Source organism: Neospora caninum, chromosome IV, assembly GCF_000208865.1.
Source record: "Neospora caninum Liverpool complete genome, chromosome IV".
In the NCBI taxonomy this organism is placed as follows: domain Eukaryota; phylum Apicomplexa; class Conoidasida; order Eucoccidiorida; family Sarcocystidae; genus Neospora; species Neospora caninum.
This window is the reverse complement of record NC_018389.1, coordinates 1,749,613-1,773,820: the sequence shown is the minus strand read 5'-3', so window position 1 is coordinate 1,773,820 and position 24,208 is coordinate 1,749,613. Positions and strand designations below refer to the sequence as shown.

General features: G+C 54.3%; 4 protein-coding genes across 4 annotated transcripts; 2 read left to right on the top strand and 2 right to left on the bottom strand.

The window, feature by feature from the left end:
• Positions 1 to 970: 970 nt before the first annotated feature.
• NCLIV_011690 (uncharacterized protein) lies at positions 971 to 3,489 on the top strand (the record flags this gene model as incomplete). Its single annotated transcript, XM_003880686.1, has 6 exons — positions 971 to 1,180; positions 1,494 to 1,844; positions 2,091 to 2,156; positions 2,691 to 2,807; positions 3,192 to 3,206; positions 3,400 to 3,489. The coding sequence occupies 6 exons, from the start codon at positions 971 to 973 to the stop codon at positions 3,487 to 3,489; spliced, it is 849 nt and encodes a 282-aa protein (XP_003880735.1).
• A 1,622-nt stretch (positions 3,490 to 5,111) lies between these two features.
• NCLIV_011680 (conserved hypothetical protein) lies at positions 5,112 to 6,532 on the bottom strand (the record flags this gene model as incomplete). Its single annotated transcript, XM_003880685.1, has 2 exons — positions 5,112 to 5,383; positions 5,755 to 6,532. The coding sequence occupies 2 exons, from the start codon at positions 6,530 to 6,532 to the stop codon at positions 5,112 to 5,114; spliced, it is 1,050 nt and encodes a 349-aa protein (XP_003880734.1).
• A 1,245-nt stretch (positions 6,533 to 7,777) lies between these two features.
• NCLIV_011670 (conserved hypothetical protein) lies at positions 7,778 to 17,940 on the bottom strand (the record flags this gene model as incomplete). The annotated part of the gene is made up of 11 exons (XM_003880684.1): positions 7,778 to 7,923; positions 9,123 to 9,238; positions 9,297 to 11,841; positions 12,139 to 12,302; positions 12,674 to 14,623; positions 15,119 to 15,446; positions 15,906 to 16,064; positions 16,319 to 16,638; positions 17,083 to 17,297; positions 17,453 to 17,549; positions 17,870 to 17,940. The coding sequence occupies 11 exons, from the start codon at positions 17,938 to 17,940 to the stop codon at positions 7,778 to 7,780; spliced, it is 6,111 nt and encodes a 2,036-aa protein (XP_003880733.1).
• A 3,864-nt stretch (positions 17,941 to 21,804) lies between these two features.
• NCLIV_011660 (putative C protein immunoglobulin-A-binding beta antigen) lies at positions 21,805 to 23,089 on the top strand (the record flags this gene model as incomplete). The annotated part of the gene is made up of 2 exons (XM_003880683.1): positions 21,805 to 21,859; positions 21,915 to 23,089. The coding sequence occupies 2 exons, from the start codon at positions 21,805 to 21,807 to the stop codon at positions 23,087 to 23,089; spliced, it is 1,230 nt and encodes a 409-aa protein (XP_003880732.1).
• Positions 23,090 to 24,208: the final 1,119 nt, after the last annotated feature.

Below are 24,208 nucleotides of genomic sequence, written 5' to 3'. Positions count from 1 at the left end.
GCCTAGCATGGTGAACACGTTGATCGTCGCTTTCGTTTCAGACAAACGCAGTGAAGACACCGGTTATGCTCAATAGCGTTTGCGCCTTGCGAAGACAGACCCTCACATATGGCTCTGAGTCGATCCATCCCTGAAGAACGGATGTACGTCATCAGTTTCCGAGCAGGTAGCTCCCTCTGGCTTTTTGCTTGAACCGTGCTTCGTTTTCCGGTGTCGTTAAAAACTACAATGTGGCAGGATGGAAGATTATCAGATGGATGCTCAGCGGCGGTGGTCTCACAGGTGGTGGCTAAATCCGACTTACTGTGTCTAGTGCGATTAATCTGCCTCTCCGTTCAGTAATCGGAAGTGCAAATGCTTCTTCTCATCAGTCCCGTCTACAGAAAAAAAGCGGTCGTCAGCTACCAAAACTGGGCTGTGGGCAAAGCATGATGAGATAAACCGTTGGCTGCTGCTGCAATCAATTCGACTACTGCAACTGCTAACCTGGTTTCCGCTAGCTAGCGTGGGAACAGTCAGTGGATCAAATTGCACTGCACGCCCATTTTTTTAGCAGCTGAGGCCATGAATCAGGGTTCACCCTGCAGAAGCTGGTTGTATCCCAAACCTAACATACAAGCTATTTGGCTCTCCTTTGTTGTTTTCAGATTTAGTGTCCGCTGTCCTCGTTCTTTGTGTGTCGTAGCACCGTGTTGAGCCTTGTAACATACGGACTTGTCTGCGCATGTCTAGACCGCGTTGTGTCTTCTCGGTGGAATCAGGCGCTACAACTCCACTCATTTACACCTTTCGCCTATACATACCAAACGAGGACAGAATAACTATAGGTTTTGTCTATTGTAAGGTGCTGATCGATCCTTCTCAGATTGTTGGCTCTACCACCGACAATAAATGTGGCAGCTGTGACTCCACGCGAATACGAGGCCTTGAAACCCCACCATCATATGCGCTGGCGTGTGCGGAGAGCATGATGTTGAGGACGTCGCTTGCCTTTCTCATCGTAGTAACATGGATATTCCACGGATGCCATGGATTTGGGTTAAAAAGTGCGAACGGGAGCATCGGAGCATCCTACCCCGCAGCTTTCTCGTTTTTGGCCGCTAGAGAGGGGGTTAGCGACGGGTCTAAGAAGAGTTCCGGGGCGGTGCCAATTAAGACGTTAGCCTGCCCCTTACCCTTGGTGAGCCGTTCTGTGTGACAGAGAACCAGGGTATCGGGGCCCTGTCACCGGTAATCGATGGCGACACCAATGCCTTGTTAGTTCTCATCTTTTTGTTGCAAACGGTGCTGGCTCGGTAGCGCCACCCCTTCAGTAACCACATCGTACGGGAATTGATATGTATTTAGAGTCGGTTGGCTGCATGGCCGTACGTTGTTGTGGCCCTAGCAGTATCAGTGCGTCGTCGTTGACAACTGGACTAAATGGAACCATGCAGTGCAGCGAGGTTGATGCATGCATGTCTGTGATTGTGCTTTTGTTGTCCAACTTTCAGCCAGTCGTCCCGCTGAAGAGGCCCGGGGATTCCACTCTCCTTGGAATCGTTTCCTCTCTACCCGCAGACAGCATTCGGAAGCACGACTATATCGGGCTTTCTCATGCTGTGATCGTTATCGCTAGGGATGTTCGGTGGCCGCAACTAAAACACGTTCTGAAAAAGCTGGCTGAACCGGGTTCACGGTGTAAAGTGACGTCCAAATACCAGCAGTTGATCATTGACAAACATACAAACTTTGGCGACCCAAAGGCGTTTCCACAAACGACCGCAAGGATCGTGCCTACAGGGGTCAGCCAGAGGCTACATGCTGAACCGCAGAAAGGCGGTGCAGACGATCTCGCAATTCTTGTAAGTCCCACATCGGCAGGCGCTACGTAACTAAGGTCACCTCTCGACGGCTACCTGGAGGTAGTGTGAGTCGCGTGATACGCCAGGGTTCCTGTATTGCGCCCAATTTGGAGCAGACACGCACGCTTTCTCTCGCTGTGTTGCGGGGAGTCATCCACGGCTATTTACAGCGTTGAACCACATTGAATCATCACTCACGGCAGAAACCAGAGGCATGCGTGTTGCTGTATGCGAACGTTGGTTCAGCTGTTCGAAATCGCCCATGACTGCAAAATGTCAGCTGTTCAGGCAACGATTACGAATCCTTTGACGGTACGTCAAGCCCTCGTTTCTTTGCATGTCGTGTATAACTTTACATATCATTGCAAAGGCAAAACAGTGGCGTAGTTGTAAGTGTCACTTCGGTAGCTGGGTTGCCTGTGCTGCGTACGATAAAAAATACTCATGCTGGTCCAAAGAGCATGGTATTAAGCTGTCCACATCGCGGGGAGGTACAGCATTGGGGCATTGACACACATTGGTGGACCCCACCAATCTGACAGGAAGCGGAGCAAAAGTGTTTTTCCAACCGCGTTAATTTGTTCCGATATGCTGAAGACCTGAGCATTTTATTTTTCATCTCGGCCACTGAGATGGAAGGCACAGTCTCAACAGTAAAATCTAGACTCCATTCTGTGTTCACCCTGTACGCAGGTTCTCTTCAAGGATATTCCAACTTCCCACGTTACCACGAGAGGATTTTCCTCCCAAGCACCTCACTTTCTGCTGCAAAACAGGGATTATGTCGACCTCTTGTTGACCATCGATAGAAGTTGGTGCGGGCAAGGTTTACGTCACCTTGTACAGTTCCACGTAAACTATCCATTTTTCAGCCTAGAGGTAAACGGTAAGCGCGTCGACAATAACGCTACCTTCGAGGACGAAAGACTCTACCCTCAAGTTATTTTGTCATCAAAATTTGAGGTAAGCAACCAACACCCCGAAGAGCTTGTTTGCCAAGAAATTCTCCTACACCTGCACTAACTGGCTAGTTCCAACTGGGCTAGGTTCCTTTAGAGACAACCACACGTACGATTCTTAGATCTACTGTAGGCATGGAGGGGCATCGAGAGTGCGTTAGAATGCAGATACGTCGTTCTGTGAGTACTCAGCAAGACTAGAGATGAACGTGCTTCACATGTCTCCATTATGTAGAGGGGTGTACAGCAGGTGGTCAGGATAATACGAGTTTCATGTTAATCTGTGCTAGCAGATAAGGAAATACTTCTGTTCGATATCAAAACCCATGTCTCACGTGCTTGGCCGTTCCAGTTCGTGTTGTCCCCTGTGTTTGTGCCTGGTGCGTAGGGCAAGACCCACGAGGTAAGAACATGTCTTTCGTCCATACTCCAGGGTTCTACCGTTGAAGCACTTGCCATTAACACCCCTGAGGCAGGGTTCATCTCCATACACATTCCCTTGAATCGACACGAGGACGATGCGCGAGATGCATGTCAAATTGTGATCACTGTCTCTTTAATGTGCCATATCCACGTGTGTGTCGTTTATTTGGCAGCGTCCCCTGACGAAATCTCGGAGTTTGCCAAGTCTTATGACGACACCCGAAATTGCTGTGAAACAGCGGCCCCATAGTGTGAGTTTCTAGGGCAGACGTCTGTCAAGTACCTGCAGTTTTCAGATGTGAGCGCACTTACATGACTTTGTCGGAAGAGCAGTATTAAGATTGGCCGGCTGCATACAGGCGGCACTCGTGCCGTTTTGAGGCAGAAAACTTTAGCCCGCATTCAGTCTATGCTCGTCGGGTCGCTCCCAGCGAGACTCTACAGACAACAACAGCAGCCGAGGGCGTGCAATGCTTGACAGAATGGTCAGGTCTCAAACACGCTTTTAGTTTTTACCACAGTGAATGGTTGTGCCCACTCATCCCATTTACGAGAGTTTTTTCGTGTTTTCTCGTCATAGGAGGTTGGCGACCGTATAACCGACCCGATATGGCGGGGAAAGCCGGTTCTTTGTAACCAGGATGAAAACTCATATGCATCCATTTTAATTGCACAGCACTACTACACTATTTGTGCCGGAACGAGCTCCCAATGCAACTATGTTAACGGACATAGGATAACGCTTTATTTATGAGAAATAGGCCACTGAACGTAGTGAAAGGATTTGCAGTCAAATTCGGAAAAACTAGCGAATCGAAAAAGGCACACTGGAATGCCTGCAAAAAAATCGTAACACTCTCCTGTAACACGACACGTCGCTCCGTCAGGAAGAGGGCAGGGGTGACTGCAGCCGTAATTAGGATGTCATGGTCGCATGCGTTGACGTAGAAATATTAGAAAAAATCTCTTTCGTGTTAGTGTGGAATGCATCCATCAAACAGTCCGATACGAAACGAGTTTTTTCTACAGAAGTTGCTAATACATGAAACACACGAAGACGCTCCTCGAAATTTCTTCAGAAACAGACACTATACATCGCACAGAACGACTAGTCACGGAAGCATGCAGACATTGGGTGTGCTGGCATATCAAGAGACCCATGCCGTTGAACAGACGGAGCAGGCGTCCTGATTTACTTTCATACACGTTGCTATAGTCAGTAACACTCCGAGAGAGTATTCGCGTACCACTGTCATATCGTCTTCGTGGTGTTACGGAATGCAGATACGAATAATCATGCCCCGATGGACACAGACGTTGGCTCGCCACGGCTCCTGCGGCAATTGCCAGGTGCATATCCGTGTGCAAAATCGCAATTGTGCGTCAATCCGAAACAGAGTGGCACCGCCCCGATAGCTCCTTTTGTAGATTTTGGGGTATTTACTTGCTACTGAATCCTGTCATTCGACAGCGTTAACTTCGTGTTCCACCCTATCATGTAGTTTAGTGCGGCTTAATGGGTAACTACTTGGGAAGACAGATGAAAGCTTTAAGCAGACGGCGAGAGCGGCAGAGGTTTCGCCCTCTGCCGTCTGCCCTGTTTGGCCATTTGCAGCCTTACGCATCGGCTGCCCTATCCGACTTCTCTGCCTGACACTCATACCGCACAAAACGCCCCTGACCACCGTATCAGCGGCGCTGTCAAAAGATGAGTGTGCACAGTGTTGTTCCGACTGCATGAATATCCCTCAAAGTCGAGATATAACTGTGCAGTTTTCGTGCGTGAAGTGTGCTTACGCAAGCAGATACAGGAGAGTCAAACTAAAGGCATGCCACGAGAAACTGTACGAGCAACCAAATGCGCCGGACAGGCGTGTACAAAATCCTACGCGTCCTCCGTCACCGTTACTGCAGTGCCATAGGCAGAGAATTCCACCGCCACTCTCTGGTGGGTCCCACTACTGACGATTCGTACTCCCACCACACCATTGGCTCCCAGAGCGACAGCCTCCTCGCACATGCGGTTCACAGCTTCTCTCTTTACACGGGAAATGAGAGTGGTGAGGTCGTCCATTTCACCCCCCAGGTGAACCATGAGGATGACCTTGGTCATTCTCAAAACGTCTCGCGACCGTACTGAACACCCTTGCACGAACCCTGAGGGGAGATACAACAGCAGAGAAATTTGGGGACAAAACCGCGAACAAATAAAGAAACAGCCGTTGGCGTATAGCTTTGCGTGCGGAGAAGCCCATGTTTTACCGTGCAGGGGTAACGACATATGGTAGTGAGCAGCGCAGACGAAGTGACATTCCCGCGAGCTGTGGACTGAAACGATTGACACGGTATTGTCACAGGGTGCCAAATCAGACAAACCGCACTGGGATATTTTACGAAGCTTAAGCAACAGTTAAGCCGGCATAGCAACCGTAGGATTACTGGTAGAGATGGAACACAATAGACAGAAAGACATTTTGGGTGTGCACTCAAGCCCACAAAAAGAGCAGCTTTACGTCAACATCTCTTACCTTTATATTCCGTTATGGAATATCCAGGAATACTCGGAGTGGTGGAAACAAGAACACCGTTCGAGTCATCACTCGTGCTGCTTTCTCTGTCACCACACCCGTTTTCGACGCCAGTGCCAACATCCGTCGGATTGGCTGGGGTGGCTCCATAGCTTCCACTTCTTCCCTCCTGCTTGTTGGCTGGGTACTTTCCCCGAAGTTGTTTACCGAAGGATGCATACGAACAGTGAAGCCGCCACTGCGACAAATACGGTCGACACCTGCGTGGTCCGGCAAAAAATTGGTGGGGAGGAGGAACTGAGGAAAAAGAACGACTTCCACTCTCAGGTGTACAGTTGTACTCTTTCGACGGGGTGAATGGTGCGATGCATTCGGGATGCCTAACCTTCCATATTGACGCTGCTTGCGGAAAAGAATCATAAAAGGATGAATCAAGTTCATGATAGGATCTTGTGCCTATCGAAAAATGTACACAAGAAGTCAACTGGCGAGCGGAACCCATCATCTGTGTCGGCGGAGAGCTGCTTTCTGTGAATATCGTAGGAGGTCGGCAGTGTGTGGAGGTGCCATTCCGAGGCAAGGTCCTTCGATCTCGTAAAGAAGAAAGGGATGAACAGTCACTTCTTGGCCCGGTTTTCAGAGATGACGGACGCTCGCTTGTCGATGCTAAAGCAGAAGCACAGGAATCCAGTTTTCCGCGCACACAGATACGGTGACCGTCAGAGGACCCGAACACGCCAACAGCTGGCGAATTTCGAGAGGACAGCAACTTCTCCATAACCTTCGGGTGCTGTCGGATCTTATTAGGGAGAACAGACCAACCCTCACTAGCCCTATGAGCAACTGCCTTTAAAAACATCTTGCGAAAAGTTTAAGTAAACCACGAACAGAGGGTATTTCGGCTAACTGTGATTAGGGGTGGAGTTGCTCCTCCACTATTGAACGATTATGGTCGAAGCGTAAACCAAGTAACCGATGTGGTCTTATCCTCTACATGCGGACTCAATAGGACATACAAATAAAAGGATGAAATTCAAGCGTGCACTGAGAGGGCGGATACTGCACGCCTGTAGACAAGCCAACTCCAGAAGAAAAACAGAAGAAAAACAAGTGAGGACCCAAAGAAATCCGTGACAGAAGTGTCATACGAGTAAGGCGGCAAACTACATGGCGTGCTTCTTTTTGGGAAAACACGAGCTCTGCATGTAGGAAAATATCCTTTCCTAGTAGCAACGGGACACGGTGAAAAAAAATCACTGTGCATGCGCATGCGCTCGCGCGGTGCCCTCGGGAGGCGTCAACACTTTCTTTTCCTCCTTCTTTGTGTCCTGGGGGGTTGCACAACTCCTGTTCATTGTTCTTAATGCATTCACTCCATTAAAAGCTACCACCAGAAACCCTGCGCATGTGAGCACAAGCAAAAAGCGGAACTCCATAAACGGGAGCTCGTCCAGCGAGGTACCGGCGCTGCGTTGGGCGAGCATTGCCGACATGAGTAAAAAACGAAAAAGGACGTTCCACAAGTTGATGTCCTCACTTCGATGAATGGTTCGCGGCAATGCGATGGCTGGTCTGGCCTTGGACGCGCTGTTTCTACCGTAGATCAATCTTTATTGCCCGAGACAGCACGTAACCCGTAAGGAGTTTGACAACACACTAACCATTCCCTTTCTTGTAAGTTCGTGTGGCCCTTAGTTCTGGTGGTGCGTCGAAATGAGATCAACGTTTCGTATTCATAGCCTTTATCCAGAGCATGCATGCCATTTCATTTACTACTCACATGTGTGCATACACATCTCTTGTGTGCCAGTTCATTTCGACCCTTGGAAAATGCGCGGCAAGCACCGACCTGAACTCATCTAGAGAACTTGACATACAGCAGCTCATCCATTTGTCGTTGTTGCGAGACCCGAAAGGCTGTCGAGCGCGAACTGTTTTCCATGTGCACGCGGAGCTCAGAAGGCGCATGTCCGGATTTCTCAAGACAAGAAGAGAAACCCTCTCTGTTAACCACTAAGCGATATCAGGTATGTTGGAAATAGTACATGCAGCCTCTCAATGTTACTGCGAGGGGACATTCATGAGCGCTGTCTACGGGCATTTGCTGTACACACCATTGATCCCATTGCTGATGTTCGGGAGGCACTTGCATGTACCAGGTGTTCTTCCCTGTAGACAAAACGATGAAGCCCGAGAAAGCCGTAGGGAAAGCGACCAGCGAGGAGCCGGCGTGTAGCTGTTTGCTGCCCTAATTACGCGTTGATCCCACTTGCATCTTTTCTTCCATAAAATTCAGCAGAAACCACACACTAGCTGCAGCACATAACTCTCTACACCTCAGGATGCGAGGTACAGAGAAAGTGCCACTAGACCGGGGCAGACACGGACGGCCAATCTTGAATAAAATACCTTGCGTCGGATACGTTTTACCGTACTGAACGCTGCAGTGTTCGACAAACTTTTCCTATGTCCAGTTACACCACGGATGACTATATCGTCCCCGGTCCGTTTGGCGTACAGACGGGCCGATACTCGCCCCCTTTGCACTCGAGGTGGAGCACATGCCGGTACAAAATCTATTATAGGACAACCTGAACACGGTTTGCGGAGAACGAACTCTGCATATACACACACAGTTACCTGCCGCGGACGGACGGCCATAGAAAACACAGCGCTGAGGCGAATCAATGCAGCTTGTTCCAGAACGGCGGTTAGGAAAAAATCTCGTTCAGCTACAAATCGGGAATCCCGCATGGAGTCCTACCAACCTAGCCGGACAGACGCTTGTGCCGCGACAGAAACGCAACACAGCTACAAAGGGCTCCACGGCGACAGATCGACACACTTCGACCGCCTCCTCGTGCACCCGATCATTCTATCTCAGCACGATCCAATACATGTAGCGTGTCGAGATTTCCAACAGTCGGCCACTTTATCTGACGCTCGGCCCAGCTCGTCGTGCCAATAATAAACCGGAGTCCAACACTCTCTGGGTCTCCAGTTCTACGCCACTTTCCTACCACTGCGTAGACAGCCAATCGCTCACAGTCGCTTTCGCTCCCAAAAATGTTTTTCTAGAATTGCATGTTTTTTTTTCATCGACAACCGCTCAGTCGCACCTCCCCCACATACGAGGGACGACCCCGTGACACTCCCGCAACGGGTATAGAACTTGTGGACCCAACAGTGCCGGCAGTTCACGTTCAGATATATCCTTCTTCAAATGTATATCTACATGAATGTTGCCTGCGCCCATACCTACGGATTTACACATGCACACCTAAGGCCATTGCTTGTATATAGTCCCTTCACTACCACTGAGTCTTCAGAGTGGCATTCCCTGAGTCGCTTCCTGGTGTGGCTCGCACCCAGCACTTGCCGTTTTGCCGGGATTGGATCTTTGGCCTCGGCGATGATTTCCTTGACCGCGCAGCCGAGACGGAAATGGTGTTTGGTCGGTGCCGCGGGCTGGCGCCGCATCCTCCTGACGAAAGGGGTGATGGGAAGCACCACGATGTCCCCGACGGTTCACGCGTGCCGACCCTTGCCGCGCGTCGATTCGTCGTCTTTCGAGTTCTGCAGCGCGACGAATTTCCCGCTGAAAGTTTGCCTCCTGTTGCCGCTCCCTCTCCTCCATTTCCCGCACGAGCCGCAGAGCTACTTGCAACTCTTCTTCCTCTCGACGCTTCGCTAAGTCTTCCTCTTGCTCTGCAAATTGCTCGCGCTGGATAACCGTGAGATCTGACGCCCCAAATCCTTTTTCTCCCTGGAGTCGTAACGCTGCTTCTCGTCCCCAGCGGTTGAACGACGCTGCGTCGGCTCTCGAGGGACGGGGAGCCCCGGGCCCCACAGGGCCATCTCGGGCTCGGCTTCTCGCCGCACCTGTCCCTGGGTCGCTGCCGGAGGCTTGCGCAGCAGCGGTCGCAACCGGCCGAGAAACGACAACCACAGAGGGAGGTCCCGAGAGGCGTACAACTGACGAGGGGTGCTGAGCGAGTTCTTGAGACTGACGAAGCTGGAACCTCAACACCCGTTCCTGCCGCAGAAGTTCTTCTTCCCGCATAATGGCAGCCAGATCAGCAACGGGCGAAGCATCCGTTTGAACGCACGCGGACTCGGCGACCAGCGGCTCTGCAACAGCGCTGCCTCTGCTCCAGGCACCCAGACGGTGCGTCGCGACATTATAGGCCCGTTCATCTTGCGTGGTTTGTTCCTCAGATGGCCTGGTCTCTTTGCCATTCTTTCTTTTCTTCCTCTGGCCTGCCGACGGAACAACCAAGAAGTCCCTCAAGGCAAACCCCCGCCCAGGCGGATACTGCTCTCCACCCCGGGCTCCCGTCTCTACCTCACCACTCCGTTGTCTGAGAGAAGGGGGGCCATCAGTGTTGAATCGCTGTCGGTGTTCTGCGATCGAGGCGGCGACCGATTTCACACGCGGTGGCATTCCCGCACTGCTCTCATGGCCGTCGCGTGCCCGCGCATCGTGTGCGACGCCGAAGCCTCTTCCTACTGGGGGCACCGAGCAGGACGAGGACTGATGCGCGTTTCCTGAGTGATGGCTAGACGGTTGCTGGAGAGCCGGGATGGTGTTTCGGATCTCCCCGCCACGCTGCACAGTGTCTGCAGCCTCCCGCCCGCACGTGCTGTTCTGTTTCTTCCCTCTCTTCGTCTCCACGCGCTGCCAAGCCGTGACATCTCCCGGCTGCCCGACTCCAGAGAGGCCTACCTCGTCAGGCGCGGGCCAAAAAGCAGTTCTGTTGCCTCTGCTTCCATCGCGTGCGCACGGTGCGCCAACCATACACTCCGCCGAAGAGCCGTCGTTGAGAAGAGCCGGTCTCTCGTCTTTGGTGTTTCTATCAACCTCCCGTCGACATTGATTCCCCAACCGGCTAATGGCATTTGCAGCTTCCGTCTTGTGGCCGCCGCACGGACTGGCCGACAGCGATGGGGAAACCGGGGCGACTCCCGGCGGGAAGAGTTTCGAGCACACGGGGCCAGCTTCAGCATCGGCGAGGCCAGGGCCTCTTGGGGCTGGAGGCCGACCAGTGGAAACAAATGGAGAAAGAGAAGGAAAATCCGATTCTGTAAGCAGTTGCGGTGTGGACGCCGAGCCACAAGGCGCACTCGAACCCGCGGACGAGGCGGCAAACGCCGGAGAGGCAGAAGAGGTCGTAGGACGAGCGACGGGTCGCGAAGCAGAAGACAACGACAAGGAAGACGGAGGTGACACGGGAGAGGAGACAGCAAAAGACGGCGATGACATCTGCATGCTTTGGCACCCGTTCTCGCAGCGGATGTCGTGATGTGGGCCTTTTCGGCGTTCCTGTCTCCAGTCGGGGAGAACGTGATGTACAGAACCTGCCGGCCTCACTGCTTCCTCTGCTGGCTGCGTCTTGCTGGCGCTTCCTTTCCCAGGAACTAAAGGTCTGGTCCATCTCCCCTGCATCCCTGTCGACTGCAAGTGTGACGTCGCGGCATCGTCGAGTAACTGGCTCACCTTCTCTCCTGTAGCCTGTTCTACCGCTTCTTTGAGCAGCGCGCTACGACTTCCGTTCTTCGTACGCCGGTCGACTCTGCCTGGATCCGCGTCTCTATCGTTCGGACCCTGCGTCCTTGTCTCCGTTGCCTCCACACACGCTTGCGCCTTCGTCGCAGTCTCGCGGTAGCTCTCTACTTCGGTTTCGGCGCCTGCATCTGCTTGTGTGGCTTCTGCGTGAGCTCCCCACTTCTCGCAGGGACTCTCTTCTCTCGTCTCCTCCGTTGCGTTTGTCGGCTTCCTGTCGCCAGTTCCATTGCCTTCCGCTGTGGCCTCTCTCCTCCGGTGTTCCGCTGGCGGCATGTAATGTGGCTGTGGCCTTCGACCTTCGTCTTGTCGCCGGCCTCTTTCGCCTTTCGAATTTCTCTCCCCTAGCGCTTTGTCTTGGTCTTCCTCGTCGTTTGTCCAGAACGCACCCGACCACTGATCGATGAGAAGTCGCCGCTCCGGCAGCGCGCTCCCTGACGACGTTAGGAGGTCACTTGCGCGCCGCGGAAGGCGGAAAAGGATGTTCTCGTAAGGAAGTTCGGGATATCCGGCACGGCAAACGGCTCTATGAGAGAGGACGAGAAAAGCGGATTGGCGTCACCATGGACGATTCGCCTCGAATCGTCGTCGTCGGCACGTGGTATGTGCAGCAGCGAGCGATGAAAACTGTCGTCGCTCTCGGCAACGTCCCAGTAAGGAAGAGCCGCCCCCAATACCGTCGCCAGGTCTTTGCCGCTGGCACGCAGGAGCGTCGCCACGGACTGGCCGTCTTCCAGACTCGTGCCCAGCAACTCCATCCACAGAGCCACAGCCTGCCTTCCTTCTTCGCTCCAGATGTCGTCTTTGTCTTCCCCACGAGCCTGCGGTGCACATGGGGAAGGACTTGCGATTAAGGACGAGGAAGACGCACCAGAGCCACGTCCGGAAGCGAATCCGGAATCCGAGACGTCCCCGCATGCCGGCGACGCGCAAGCTAGCGCCGCCGCATCTGCGGAAGAACCGTGTACCACAGAAGACGCAGCAGCTGAGGCAGACGCATCGGGAGTAGACGAGGAGGATGGTGAACGTCCCACGTGGCTGAACGGGTCTGTGGTCGACTGTCTGTGCGTCGAGGACAACCGGTTCGTGGTCCCTGTACCGGCTCGTCCTCCTTCGACCTCTATGTCGTCTTCCCGTTGCTCAGCGACATTTCCCAAAGCTCCCCTCCCATGGTGATCCCTTCGAGGTGATGTGTTCCCGAGGCAGCCCTCACACTCGCTTCTTGCCGGATTCTCCAAAGGCCGTCGGTCCGTCTCGATCGTCGCAGCAGCCGAGCGGGACGGTCTTGGCTCCAGCGGCCTGGTTGAAATGCCACGACGATGTTTCTGGGATGGCTGGGCACACGCCACGACCCACCAAAGAAGGGCAGGGATGTCGTTCGGCCACGGCAACCCTCCAAGGGAATTCGGCAGCTGTTCGTCTAACTGGCCCCGCTGTCTCTGGGGCTGCGGCAGCACCCGCATCCCTGAAAAGATGCGCGAGGTCGTCGTCTCCTCGTGTGGCCCGGAGCGGAGGGCGGCCCGACGTGTCCCGGACGGATGAAAATGGCGGGGCTCGGCCCAGTCGTCGTCGGAGTCCAGGCCAGCCTCCCGGGCGGTTCCGCGAGGTGACCATTCGTCGAGGGAAGAGAAGACCGACGGGGACCCTTGGTTGCCTCTCCTGGTTTGCGTGTAACGGCCCGGCACGTCGTGGTCGTGTGCCCACAGAGTATTAAGAGTGTCGAGGCAGGTTTGTTGGTTTAAAGGGAGATTCCGATTTGTGCCCGAACGCAGATAGGCTGTGGTGACGGCTGCCTTGTACGATCTAAGGAGGTACTGCATGCCGGCAACCGCAAGGACAAAGGCGTCTCCGTTCCCGCAGGACGCGGACGACGCAGCTGACGAAGACGACTCCGAGCCAAACGGGCGAGGGCGCTTGGCAGATCCGAGCGTCTGAAAGAGAGAGGGGATGTCTAGGCTGCGCAGCGGGCCTGCCGTGCAGCCGGAGACAGGGGAGGGCATCTTCGCATGATGGAACGCGAGGAACAGCAGGGGAAGATTAAACAGGAGAAAAAGGCAGCAGTAGTCAAAGAGACTCTTGTCCCCCAGGGACACCGCCAGCGGAACGACAGTCTCCAGCACGTGGCCTACAGTGGCCGGGAAAGGCCGCTTGGGGCGAAGCAGTGCCTGGGCCGCACACGACGCAAGAGACGGCGGGAGGTGAGGCGAGACAGCGGGGTAGCGAGGCGAGGAAAGCGAACTGGAAGGCAGCGAGTCGTCAGACGAGAAAGCGGGCACGGGCGCGACGTTGTCATGCTTTGCACGGCGGCGGACCTCCCGAGAGGAAGCCCGTATCGCGGCACATATCTGGCGAACGCCCCTGGAGCTGCGTAGAGGCGGTCGCGTATACGGCCGAAACTGCGGCGAGTGAATCTCCACAATCACGGCCGTGTGGGTTTCACTGCAGGCGAAAGCTCCGATGCTGCCTGCTTGGCGAACGGGCGAAAAATGGAGACACACACTCGATGGCGCTGGAGACGTCAAGCTGCCGTCTCCCGGCAGGCCCGGAGCAGTGTCAGGTCGGTCACGCCTCCTGGAACCTAGAGCCCTCGTGGCGTGGTCGCCGTCGCCCTCCACGTGAGATGCCTGCATGCATCCCATGTCAGCGGGAGAACACGCCGGAGATTGACGGGCAGAAAAGCCAGAAGGGAGACCACGAGAAGAACCCGGCGTCTGTTGAGAGCTCGACCCCGGGCGCGCTGAAGGCGGGAGACACAGAGCTTGCCCAGATGGCAATTCGGCTGGCTCCGGTATCGAGGGCGATAAGACAAATGGAGACAAACTCGAGGATGAGGGAAACGACCACGACGACGACGCAGAAGAAACAGACGGGGTTCGACGTTTTCCGAGAGTCTCCTGTTTTGGATCAGCGGGAGGAAAAGACGAACATCCCCGAGGACGTGATGGCTCGTCTTCCTTTCCAGTCGGCCTGGATGTGAAGGTCGAGGCGTCAGGGATTGGAGCAGAATAAAGGAGACCGTCTGCAGTGAGAAGAAAGATTTGAGAAGAAGAGAGAGAGAGCTGCCGCACTCCCCCAGGCGGGCTCGACGCTGTCCGAGGTTGTGGCAAATGGAGGTAGGAGGGCGGCGTGGAGGCGGGGGCGTTCGGCGCACTGGGCAGGACGGGGAGCGCAGGCGCGCCACGACTCGGAGACGCAGGCGGGCCAGGATGGGGTGAAGACAGAGGTGCGGAGACATCGGAAGAGAAAAGGAGAGGAACTGCTCGAGAGACGATCGGGGGTCGGACACCACAGTGAAAGATGTAGAGCCTGAAAAGAAGACGGAGGGGAGCAAACAGACGACGCCATGACAAGAACAGACCGCCCAACTGGACATGGCCTTCTCCACCGGTAGACGAGACAAGCGGCCTCAGCAACTGAAGAAAAAAGGGGAACAACAGAAGAAAACTGACTCATGCCTTAGTCATGACCACTGCCAAAGTACAACAGAGTTGCACACTGCAGCCGCCTATACGGTCTCGTTTCCACTCCAGAAGTTCGAGGTGCTTGTTCTACAGGCCAGGTGACAGGTTATCTATCTGTCTATATAAGTTTACCTATTTCACCACCAATGTGTCTACTGAACACTCTAACAATGTCGCTTCATTCCTCTATCTATATAGTTGAATCGATAGATGTAGAGCACTGATCACCATCGAGGAGACCGGCAGGGATCCGAGCTGCACGCCCGCTCACAATCCACAAGTCGTCGATCACCACGGGTCTGTGACCCCGGGCCATCCTGCCCAGAGCCTGCCTTCGTACCTCTCATCAGCCCCGACCGCGAGGCCAGCTGAGTCATTGATCGCTAGCGTGTCGGTGGAAAAAAGGGGACAGCCCTGAGGAGTTGTTTTCATTGTCCAGCCGTCGTTTGTGACTGCGGGTTCCTCTTCTCGCCTGCCAACTCCCTTCAGACGCATAGGCGAGAAGAAAGGAAGAGCCGCTTGAGCGTTGCGGCCACAGGCTGCACACGTGGGAGCCGAGGACGCGCCCGATGAAGAGGATGAAGGGGCGACGGCGTGGGAGACCGCAGCAGACGGGGCGCTCGAAACGCGTGGGCCAGCGACGGGGCTGCCTCCCCAGACGAAGACCTCTGGACGCCAGCAGCGAGACAACGAGGCAGATGCCACGGCAGTGGGATTGCGAAAGAACCCAGAAACGCGGAACGCGCACAGATGGAAGCACACGAGACTCATGGCTGGCTAATTACGAATCACTGGCGCAACAAAATCACTCGCGTCCAACGAAATCGACGCGGCCTTCGACGGAGCGGAAAACACATGCAAGAAGCCCATGGTTTGCTCACGGGAATGGATGGTATCTCTTTGGTCGTTCTCCTGTGGGACTACCCGAGCTAGCGAGCACAAGGGCTCCACGTCATCGCAATACACGAAGTCCAGTTTTGATTTCAATGAGACTCCGAGACAGGAGGATCTGATTTCCGGCTCAACGGTTGCTCCTGCAGCAATGGAGGTGAAAACGGGCAAGTGGAGACGTTTTTCCGCTCAGACACAGGCGGTCGACAGCGCAGGAAGATCGTGTCTTCGCTCACTTTGAGGAGGCTGAGAGACCGCCATATTGGTATTTTGACCCGCCGATATCGCTGTGCATGGAGGCAAGTTGGTGAGCACTAGAGCCGACTTTACGCGTGCGACTGAAGGCGGCTGAGCGCACTGTCCAAATGCGTTGTCGCCGAAGACGCACACGCGGCCTGAGCAGGTAGACGCGCAAGAGGACCGGAAAAGAAAATGACGCGTCTGAGAAGACACGGGGAGGCGGGAGAGACAACACGCCACCGGCTCCGTCGCTAGCGTGAGCGCTGGCGATCGCACTCTGGCGATCGCACTCCGGCGATGTGTGCACGTCTGGGAGCGACTGCCGTGAAGCCTCCGCGTTCTGAGGACGCGTGCCAGGTGTCCTATCTGGCCCACGCCTGCGTTGTCTTCTATGGTATTTTGCGCATACCATCGTCGAGAAGAAGCAGAGAATGCGTCAGGCCTGCAGCAACAACTTCGACCTTCCACGTGGTAGGGAAGACAGGAAGCGGCCGAGGGGAAGACTGCCAGCGTCCACCGAATGATCTTTTCCTCGGGGCTGACGCAGACCCAAAGGGTTTCTGTCGACGCCTGCAACCCAGCCCGTCTTCTTCGCGTTTTCTCTCGATTCCTGTCTCGGGTAAGAACGCGCCAAGATCTGCGAAAGAAGAAAGGTCGGCATGCGGTGAAGCGCCGGGAGACGAGGACTCGGGTTGCGAAAGTAGATTCGACAGCGGCGGAGATTCCCAGCTGCAGAGCAGAATGGGACGAAACGTGAGGTGTTCGTCAGTTTCGCCGGGCCTTGCACGATGGCTTGAGGTGGCCTGGCTCGCGGCACCTCCCAGGCGCCTTTTTGACACTTTCTGCTCTCGAGGCTTTCCCGGGGAGGCCGGCTCTGCGGCGACGGCACACCCGCCTCCAACACCATAGCCCTTTCCCCGCACAAACCGGCTTCGGTTTCCTCGGTGCGGGGTCGACATCGAATCTTCTGAATCTTCCGATGCAGCTGATCCAGCCGGCAACGGCGTGTGAGAGGCAAGACCTGGTTCACCGCCGTCCAGGGAGCCGAATCCACCTGCAGACGATCTGGATGTCTGCTCATGGAAGCGACGGCGACCCTCCGTGTGAACCGGCAGCAACCTCCGGGACGAGCAAAAGCCCAGCTGGTTTCTCGAGTTGTCTCCCCATGCGTACAGTCGTCGTTCGGTCCGATACACCCAGCCGTCGCCGTCTCCGTCTGCTTCCTGTGTGGCTTTTGGTGCCTCTACATCCACTCGCTCGACCTCTGAGCTCGAGCCAGAACTCGGTCCGCTACTGCGAAGAGCGTCGAACGACAGGGGCCCCAGCTCTGGAGACAGGGGTCCGCCTCCCGGGTACGCTCGGCGATTGGTGGAGCCTTTTCGTCCCCGCTGACACAGCGGGTTAACATGCGCGTGTCTCTTTGCTTCTCTTCGTCTACGGGAGGATTGCGCTCCTCTCTCCGGAGGCTGCAATGTGTGCACCGCTTCCTCGTTTCCTTCGCCTGAAGCTGAGCCCCTATTATTTGGCGCCGAGGGATCCCTACGTCCACACCAGACGAAGGCTTCATCGGGGTTCGGTCCCGGTCTTTCGGCAACTGCGACGTCCACGAGGAGGAGGCAATGAGAAGCGCCAACAGCAGCCTGAACACAAGAGGTAGAGGAAAAAGAACCGACGCGTCCTTCGCTGGACGGAGTTTCGAGTCTCAAGTAGATCCCCTTGGTTTGGGCATATCAATTGCAGTCTCTCTCAGAAACACCATGGTGGCACATACCTGTAACTATACATCTATACATAAACATACGCAGCTGGACGGGCAGATGCCTCGGCATATAGACGACCGTTATCGATGATTTTGCAAGTCGCTGGAAAGCAGACTGGCGGAAGAATCGAAACACATTCTCTGATGCAGACGGACAAACACCCTGTACGGTAGAGCCTTGACACACTCTTGCTGACTCACATGCTGCAGCCGAGTGCAGCAACGCAAGACTCTGGTGACAGGCATACAGTCAGGGCCTGCGCGGTCAACATTTGAGTTCGGTTTGTATGTGCGGAAGTCTAAATAAAAGGATATCTATATCAGACTAATTGTTTCACGAGGGAATACCAATGACAGAACTCAAAGAAGACTGGGAACGGATCTTCTTCAGCAGACGGCAACCCGTGGGTTCACAGGCAGATTAAACACTCTACGGGATGCCCGAAGAAACGGGGGGCACCTACGCCTCGGATTATCCTTCCACGAGTGTGTTTCTCCCCGGCATCGTCAAGAAAGGTGGAGCCGCAGCGGCAGCAGACGTCGCCCGCCTTCGGAATGACTTTCGGCCGTCCTTCTCCTCCGTGTAAGGAACAGCGCTTCCACAAATCATGTGGCGAACGCTCGCAGGTCTCCGATCGATTCCCTCTTGATGGGGGTCTTAGATGCAAGGGGCTCGAAAATGCTTCCAGAGGCCCATCTAGCCCTCGAAGAAGCGTCGGCTCTGAGAGGAGTTGGTGACTACCATCGGCGCCCTTTCCCCACACCCACACTTCTCCATCAAACGTTGCTGCAAGGCTGATGGAAGCCCCACAGCGAATCAGTTGCACACGCAGACTGCTCGCTTCATTCTGGGCTCTAGCTTTGCATGCGGAGCAGACTGGAGAAAGGGAAGGTACGGACAGTTGGTAAGAAGCGCCAGATAAAGAGGGAGAAGAGGGATTGGCCGACGGGCAAGGTGGAGAATCCAACTGTGGGCCTGATGAAAGCGGATCTGACGTGTCTCCTCGAGTGGAGAAGGACACGTCCCTGCTCTCGAAAGGCTCCGGGGACCCCACATTGAGAGAAAAGTGCACGGGACGTGGAGGATGAGTGCGCTTCTCAGCTGCTGAAGAGAACAGAAGATAGCCGAGCTGATGAGAAGATGACGCTCCCCACGTATAGAGGCATCTGAAAAGAGATATGTCTGTAGTAGTGGCCGAAGACGACGGAGGGAAAATAGAATTGTCGCCCAGTGATTTCACTAGAAAGCATCTCTCCATATAGGGCTCAGCAAGGTTTTTTCGAGGAGGTGATCGCAGAAGAGCCGACAGATGTGAGGCCAGCTGGATCGAAGACGGGCGTGTCTGATGGCGGAAAATGTGTCCACTAGAACTCGGGCATTCCCAGTCGCAGTGGTCACTAATGAGGCCTTTCGGGAGGATCCTGAATAGAGACCGCGCCGTCGCATCCGAGTAGTACTGAGGCTGGTGAAAGGGATCGGCTCCATGATGGTGAATAAGGTGCAAACAATCTGGCAGCTGGAGCTGTTGGAGACACGCAAAGAGGAGTTCTGACGACCCAACATCATGGCCCCCTTCCACGGAAGCAAATGCAGCACATCGGAAGTCGTGTGGCGGCCGGCGCACCGGACAGAGGAGCGGAAACGCCGAGCAGCCGAGTTTCTCCTTGTTGCTGACCGTCCCTTGATAATTTTGTCCGGTCTCCGGTGAAGCTTCATTTTCCCGCGCACCTCTCTGGCAGTGTGATAAACGAATCTGGGGACTCCGCCCCCGGTGCCCACGTCTGGGCATGGCTTTCAGTCAAGAAGACTGTGAAAAAAAAGGAAACGAAGATGTGAGGTCGCAGCAATGCCTGCGCGGCAAAGCTAGCCACCGCCTTTCATCGGCAGATCCTTCACGGAGAGCACCCTCACCCGGAGTGCAGGCAGTGCTCTCGCTCTTTTCCGTTTTGCGAGTCGTTTTTCCCCTCAGTCTCCCCCATGAAGCAACTCATAAGGCCAAGGGATGAGATGTAGCACATGCGAAGAAGAAGACAAAAATACACATGCCACAATCTGCTCGACTATCCGCGGTGCTGGGTTACGAGGGGAGCTAGCGTCACGCGGTGGGCGGGCTGTAGAGCCCTGAATACTAACCTATTTCCCTGCATGACTTAAACGAGCACATGCGCACAGAGATTCATTCAGCGGACCGAAGAAGACTGCTGTTGCTTTGGCCCAAATTCAGCGACAGTATGAGAATCTCCCCATGTCTCCTATCGAGCGGCTTTTGCCGTCTCCTTGTAATGGAAGGAGCGGGCCCCTCGTCAAGGGTCAACTCATGCTTTGTCCAGCGGCAAATGGCGTTTAACACGTAAAGTATCTCCCAATTGCCAGGCAAAGTATTAAGCCTTTATCTATGACTAGTCTCCAACCCGGACTGAACGCCAGCAGGAGCAACTATAAACCTCCCGCTAGAGAGTCGCAAAATCCGAACTCTAGACTGGCTCTGCACGCTCTCCCCAACTAATGTATGGTGGAGATGGTTTCCATGAAAACTTTCTATAACAGGCAACAACCCTACAAGTTGCCAATAACGGAAAGCTTCGTAGCGCATCCGCAAGTCAAAAATGCGTTTCCACAACGAGGCTGTTGCTCGCTGCTCGCTGCATGCACCCATTGCTTCTTATTAAACAACCGCGCAGACGCTTAACTGGCTGTGGCGGATGACAGCCATCATCATTTTTTTGTATCGCCCTGAGTAGTTTGCTGTTGACGCAAACTGGACACTCCGTCCTCTCTGTACAGAGGCAGTTCCTGTTACACAGAAGTTAACAGCGCAGGGTCCTGGAAGGCGTACTAAACGTGAATGCAATTTTGCGGCGGATGACATCTGTCCGGTACCGGAGACATACGGCACTCACGTTCCTCCTGTGGAAGCCATGTTCACTTATTAGCTTTGCATCTGCACCTTCCCGTTGACACCTTTGATTTATCTAAACGGTTAAGTTACCTACCACTTCTGGTGTAGTTCGTAGCGTGCTTCGCCTCCGCCGTTTCCCTTCCGCTTCTGTATCTGCTGCGGAGCTTCACCGGAGCACGTTGTAGACATGCTATTTGACTCAACGGTGACAAATATAATTTTTTTATCGTTTTGCTGGTACATGCCACCATCATTAGCTAAACAAAGGAATTGCCCCAGAGAGAGAGAGCAAGTGCTGCTGCCGTGCTTTTCCAGCGCAGCAACGCCCACGGTTACGCCTGCATCTGTCTCCACCTTCGAGTACGCCCCCCCGACGACGGGGGGCATCAAATCAAACCGCTGCACGAATTTCTTGCGGCACCTTGTCCTGCCTTTCAGGAGCCGCTGTGAAGGGGAAACACAACTGAAGCACTGGCTGGTTATCGTAAAATGAGTGTTTTGAGCTGCCCGAGATTGCCTCTTTCGGTTGAGTAGCGACTGTTCATGGTCACCCACACAGGAAAGCCCATCACAACAGCGTTTTCCACACGATACGGCCTCAAAAAGGTGAAACTAGTATATGAATTGTTGTGAAGTTTTCTGGCTGCTCTGTGGATGGGATAGAGTAGTAATCGGTATTCCTGCATCCAAGCTGAAGCCCTGATGCTCGGCGGCATACTGCAGGAGACCCGGACGCAGCCGCAAATATACCGTCAAGAAGCACTCAACGACAGGCCCGATTTTTATGAATTACATGTGCAAGACATTTCCCCTGGTTAGAGACGACAGAAATAAGCATGAAAATGTGAAAGCTAAGCTGATTGTCTCAAAAAAGGTCCCCGTCCGCATGTTGTCGAGACGCGGTACTGGATGTTTTTATTTCCGTAGCGGACGACAAAGCAGGAGGTGCCAAAAAAAGCTCTACCATTAGGTGGATTAAAAGCTCTGAGAATTAGTTAAGCGCGGACTTTACTGCATGATCTGCTTTCCCATGTCGCGCGTTTCGATACGTGGAGCGCATCGGAGTCGCTGGCGAAACGGAGACGGCCTGCAGCTACTCCAAGTGTACCTACACGCCAGAAGCAAGCGTACGGGTTCAGCACGGTGGTCATGGCACTGCAAAACACTCCTTCCAGGCACCTTGAATTAAGGCGCCCCTCCCTCGACCCCTGACTTTTGTTTCCGAATTTGGACACAATGCAACCGAGAGTCATAGTGTACTTTGCTCTGCTTGGAGCGTCCTTCTCCGCCCGTAAGCTCATGACAAAGTAATGGATAATAATATTTTCCAATCGATTTGTTTGTAGGGGCCCAATTTTTGCCGCTGAAAGACAAACTGGATACCCCCACTGAGGCTGCGGTGCCAGATGAACGTGACTCTCACGGTCCGCAAGGCGTTCCTGACGTGCCGCAGTCGGTCGCGGCACCCGAGTCGCCGGAATTGCCAGAACCGCCGTCTTCGTTTAGACGAACGGAACTGGCAAATTTGTCTGGCATTCCGGCGCTCCCTGCCACCCTGCCTGGTCATGCGAGTGACTCCCCGGCACAGTATCCCCCAGTTCTCCCTGTAATGCCAGTCATCCCCTTCCCTCTGCCGGGATCACCGCCAACTACACCAGATTTCCCCGTCCTGGTCCCCTTGCCACAATCCGGCCTGCCTTCTCCCTTCCCACCGCCTCTAATTCTCGGGGAGGCGAGAGGACAACCGCCGTCGCCGCCTTTCCCTTACACCATTCCTGCAACTCCGGAGCTTCTTAGCCTCCTGGCAAGATTCAACTTCTCTGGTCTTCCGAGCATAGGCGACCTACCTCAGCTGCCGCGCCTTGGAGAACTTCCCCCGATTCCTGGACTCGGCGAACTGCCACAGCTTCCAAACCTGGGCGAACTTCCCCCGATTCCTGGACTTGGCGAACTGCCACAACTTCCACGCCTCGGCGAACTTCCCCCGATTCCTGGTCTCGGCGAACTGCCACAGCTTCCAAGCCTCGGCGAAGTGCCACAGCTTCCACGCCTCGGCGAACTGCCACAGCTTCCAAGCCTCGGCGAACTTCCCCCGATTCCTGGTCTCGGCGAACTGCCACAGCTTCCAAGCCTCGGCGAACTTCCCCCGATTCCTGGTCTCGGCGAACTGCCACAGCTTCCAAGCCTCGGCGAACTTCCCCCGATTCCTGGTCTCGGCGAACTGCCACAGCTTCCAGGTCTTGGCGAACTTCCCCCGATTCCTGGTCTCGGCGAACGGCCACAGCTTCCAAGCCTCGGCGAACTGCCACAGCTTCCAGGCCTCGGCGAAGCTCCGGCATTTCCCACCTTACCAACCCTGGAGCTGCCCAAAATGGAAGGCGGCCATGGCTTCGGAAACTTCACCAATATTGATCTTCCCGGGTTGCGGGGCCGCCCAGAGCTGCTTGGGATTCCCGCTAACCTCGAGCGACTTCAGAGAGCTATTGAGGACTTACTGCGCCAAGCGGCAACAGTGCACTGACCCTTGTGTGCCGTCAAGACCACGTCGAAGACCCTTTTTGCGACTAAGGTGATGCACGAGGTCGAATAGCAGGGCAGCACTCACCAACTTGCAAAGACGTTGAGTAAAAAATGAGGAATTTGTTGCAGTTTAGCAATCTGACGTCACCGACGCTACGTCTCGCTTTTTGGAGGATCACGCAGACAGTGTCGAAAAGATTCGCTGGATCTGCTGGGTCAGAACAGGCGTCTACCGTATCGTGGAGCCTCCAGCTCATCTTGACGTCTTTTGCGAGGGTCATCAATGTTGTGACAATGACATCTTCACAGGCACGATCCATTATACAGTGTGAACGCGCCACGCTGACGTGTGTGATATTAGGCAAGCCAACCCATTTGGTGACTTCCTGCGCGGACCGCGTCACTTGATCGTATATGCGAAGTTTTCGACTTCCGCATTTTTCACTGTAGGACCGTGTACACACAAATACCCGTGTATCTTCACAGCGAAACCTCTGTTGATGATTTGTTGCATATTGGCTAACTACTCTGCCACAGCAGATTAAATGTCGCGAATGCTGTGAAAGAGTACTAGCGTCTATGCGAGATTTTCTCGTCGCCTAAGCAAGCTTTGCTGTACTGGTTTGAGACGAACCGAGGGTATTGCCATACATGTTTTTAGGCTCACCCGTATTTTTCATTGAGACAACCGGATGGAAGACCAGCAGCAGGATTGTTCTACCGACGGAAAACAAGACGTTTCACCGGAAAGTTAGAGACGTTCTATTTTTGTTGTCCCCGCTTCCCATAGTGGTAGAAGGATGTGCGTTAATGTAATGTTGAATCGTATGCATACCGTTCCAAATATTTAGACCGTCACGGCGGCCTAGATCGGCGATGGCATTTCGGACAAGTAGTGCCAAATTTCCATTTTTCGACGACATGAATTATTTGATGGCGTGACAGAGCATCCAGACTACCTGCCACTTTTGTCGGTTCGGTTGCTGTTGCACTGTAGGGGGATCTCGATAAACGGTTAGTCCGGTAGAGAATCCCCTGGATTGGCTGCCGGTACGGCATGTCTGCTACCCAGCCATAATGTGTTCGGCTTACTGAAATGCTCCTGGTGACCTGCAAAGCG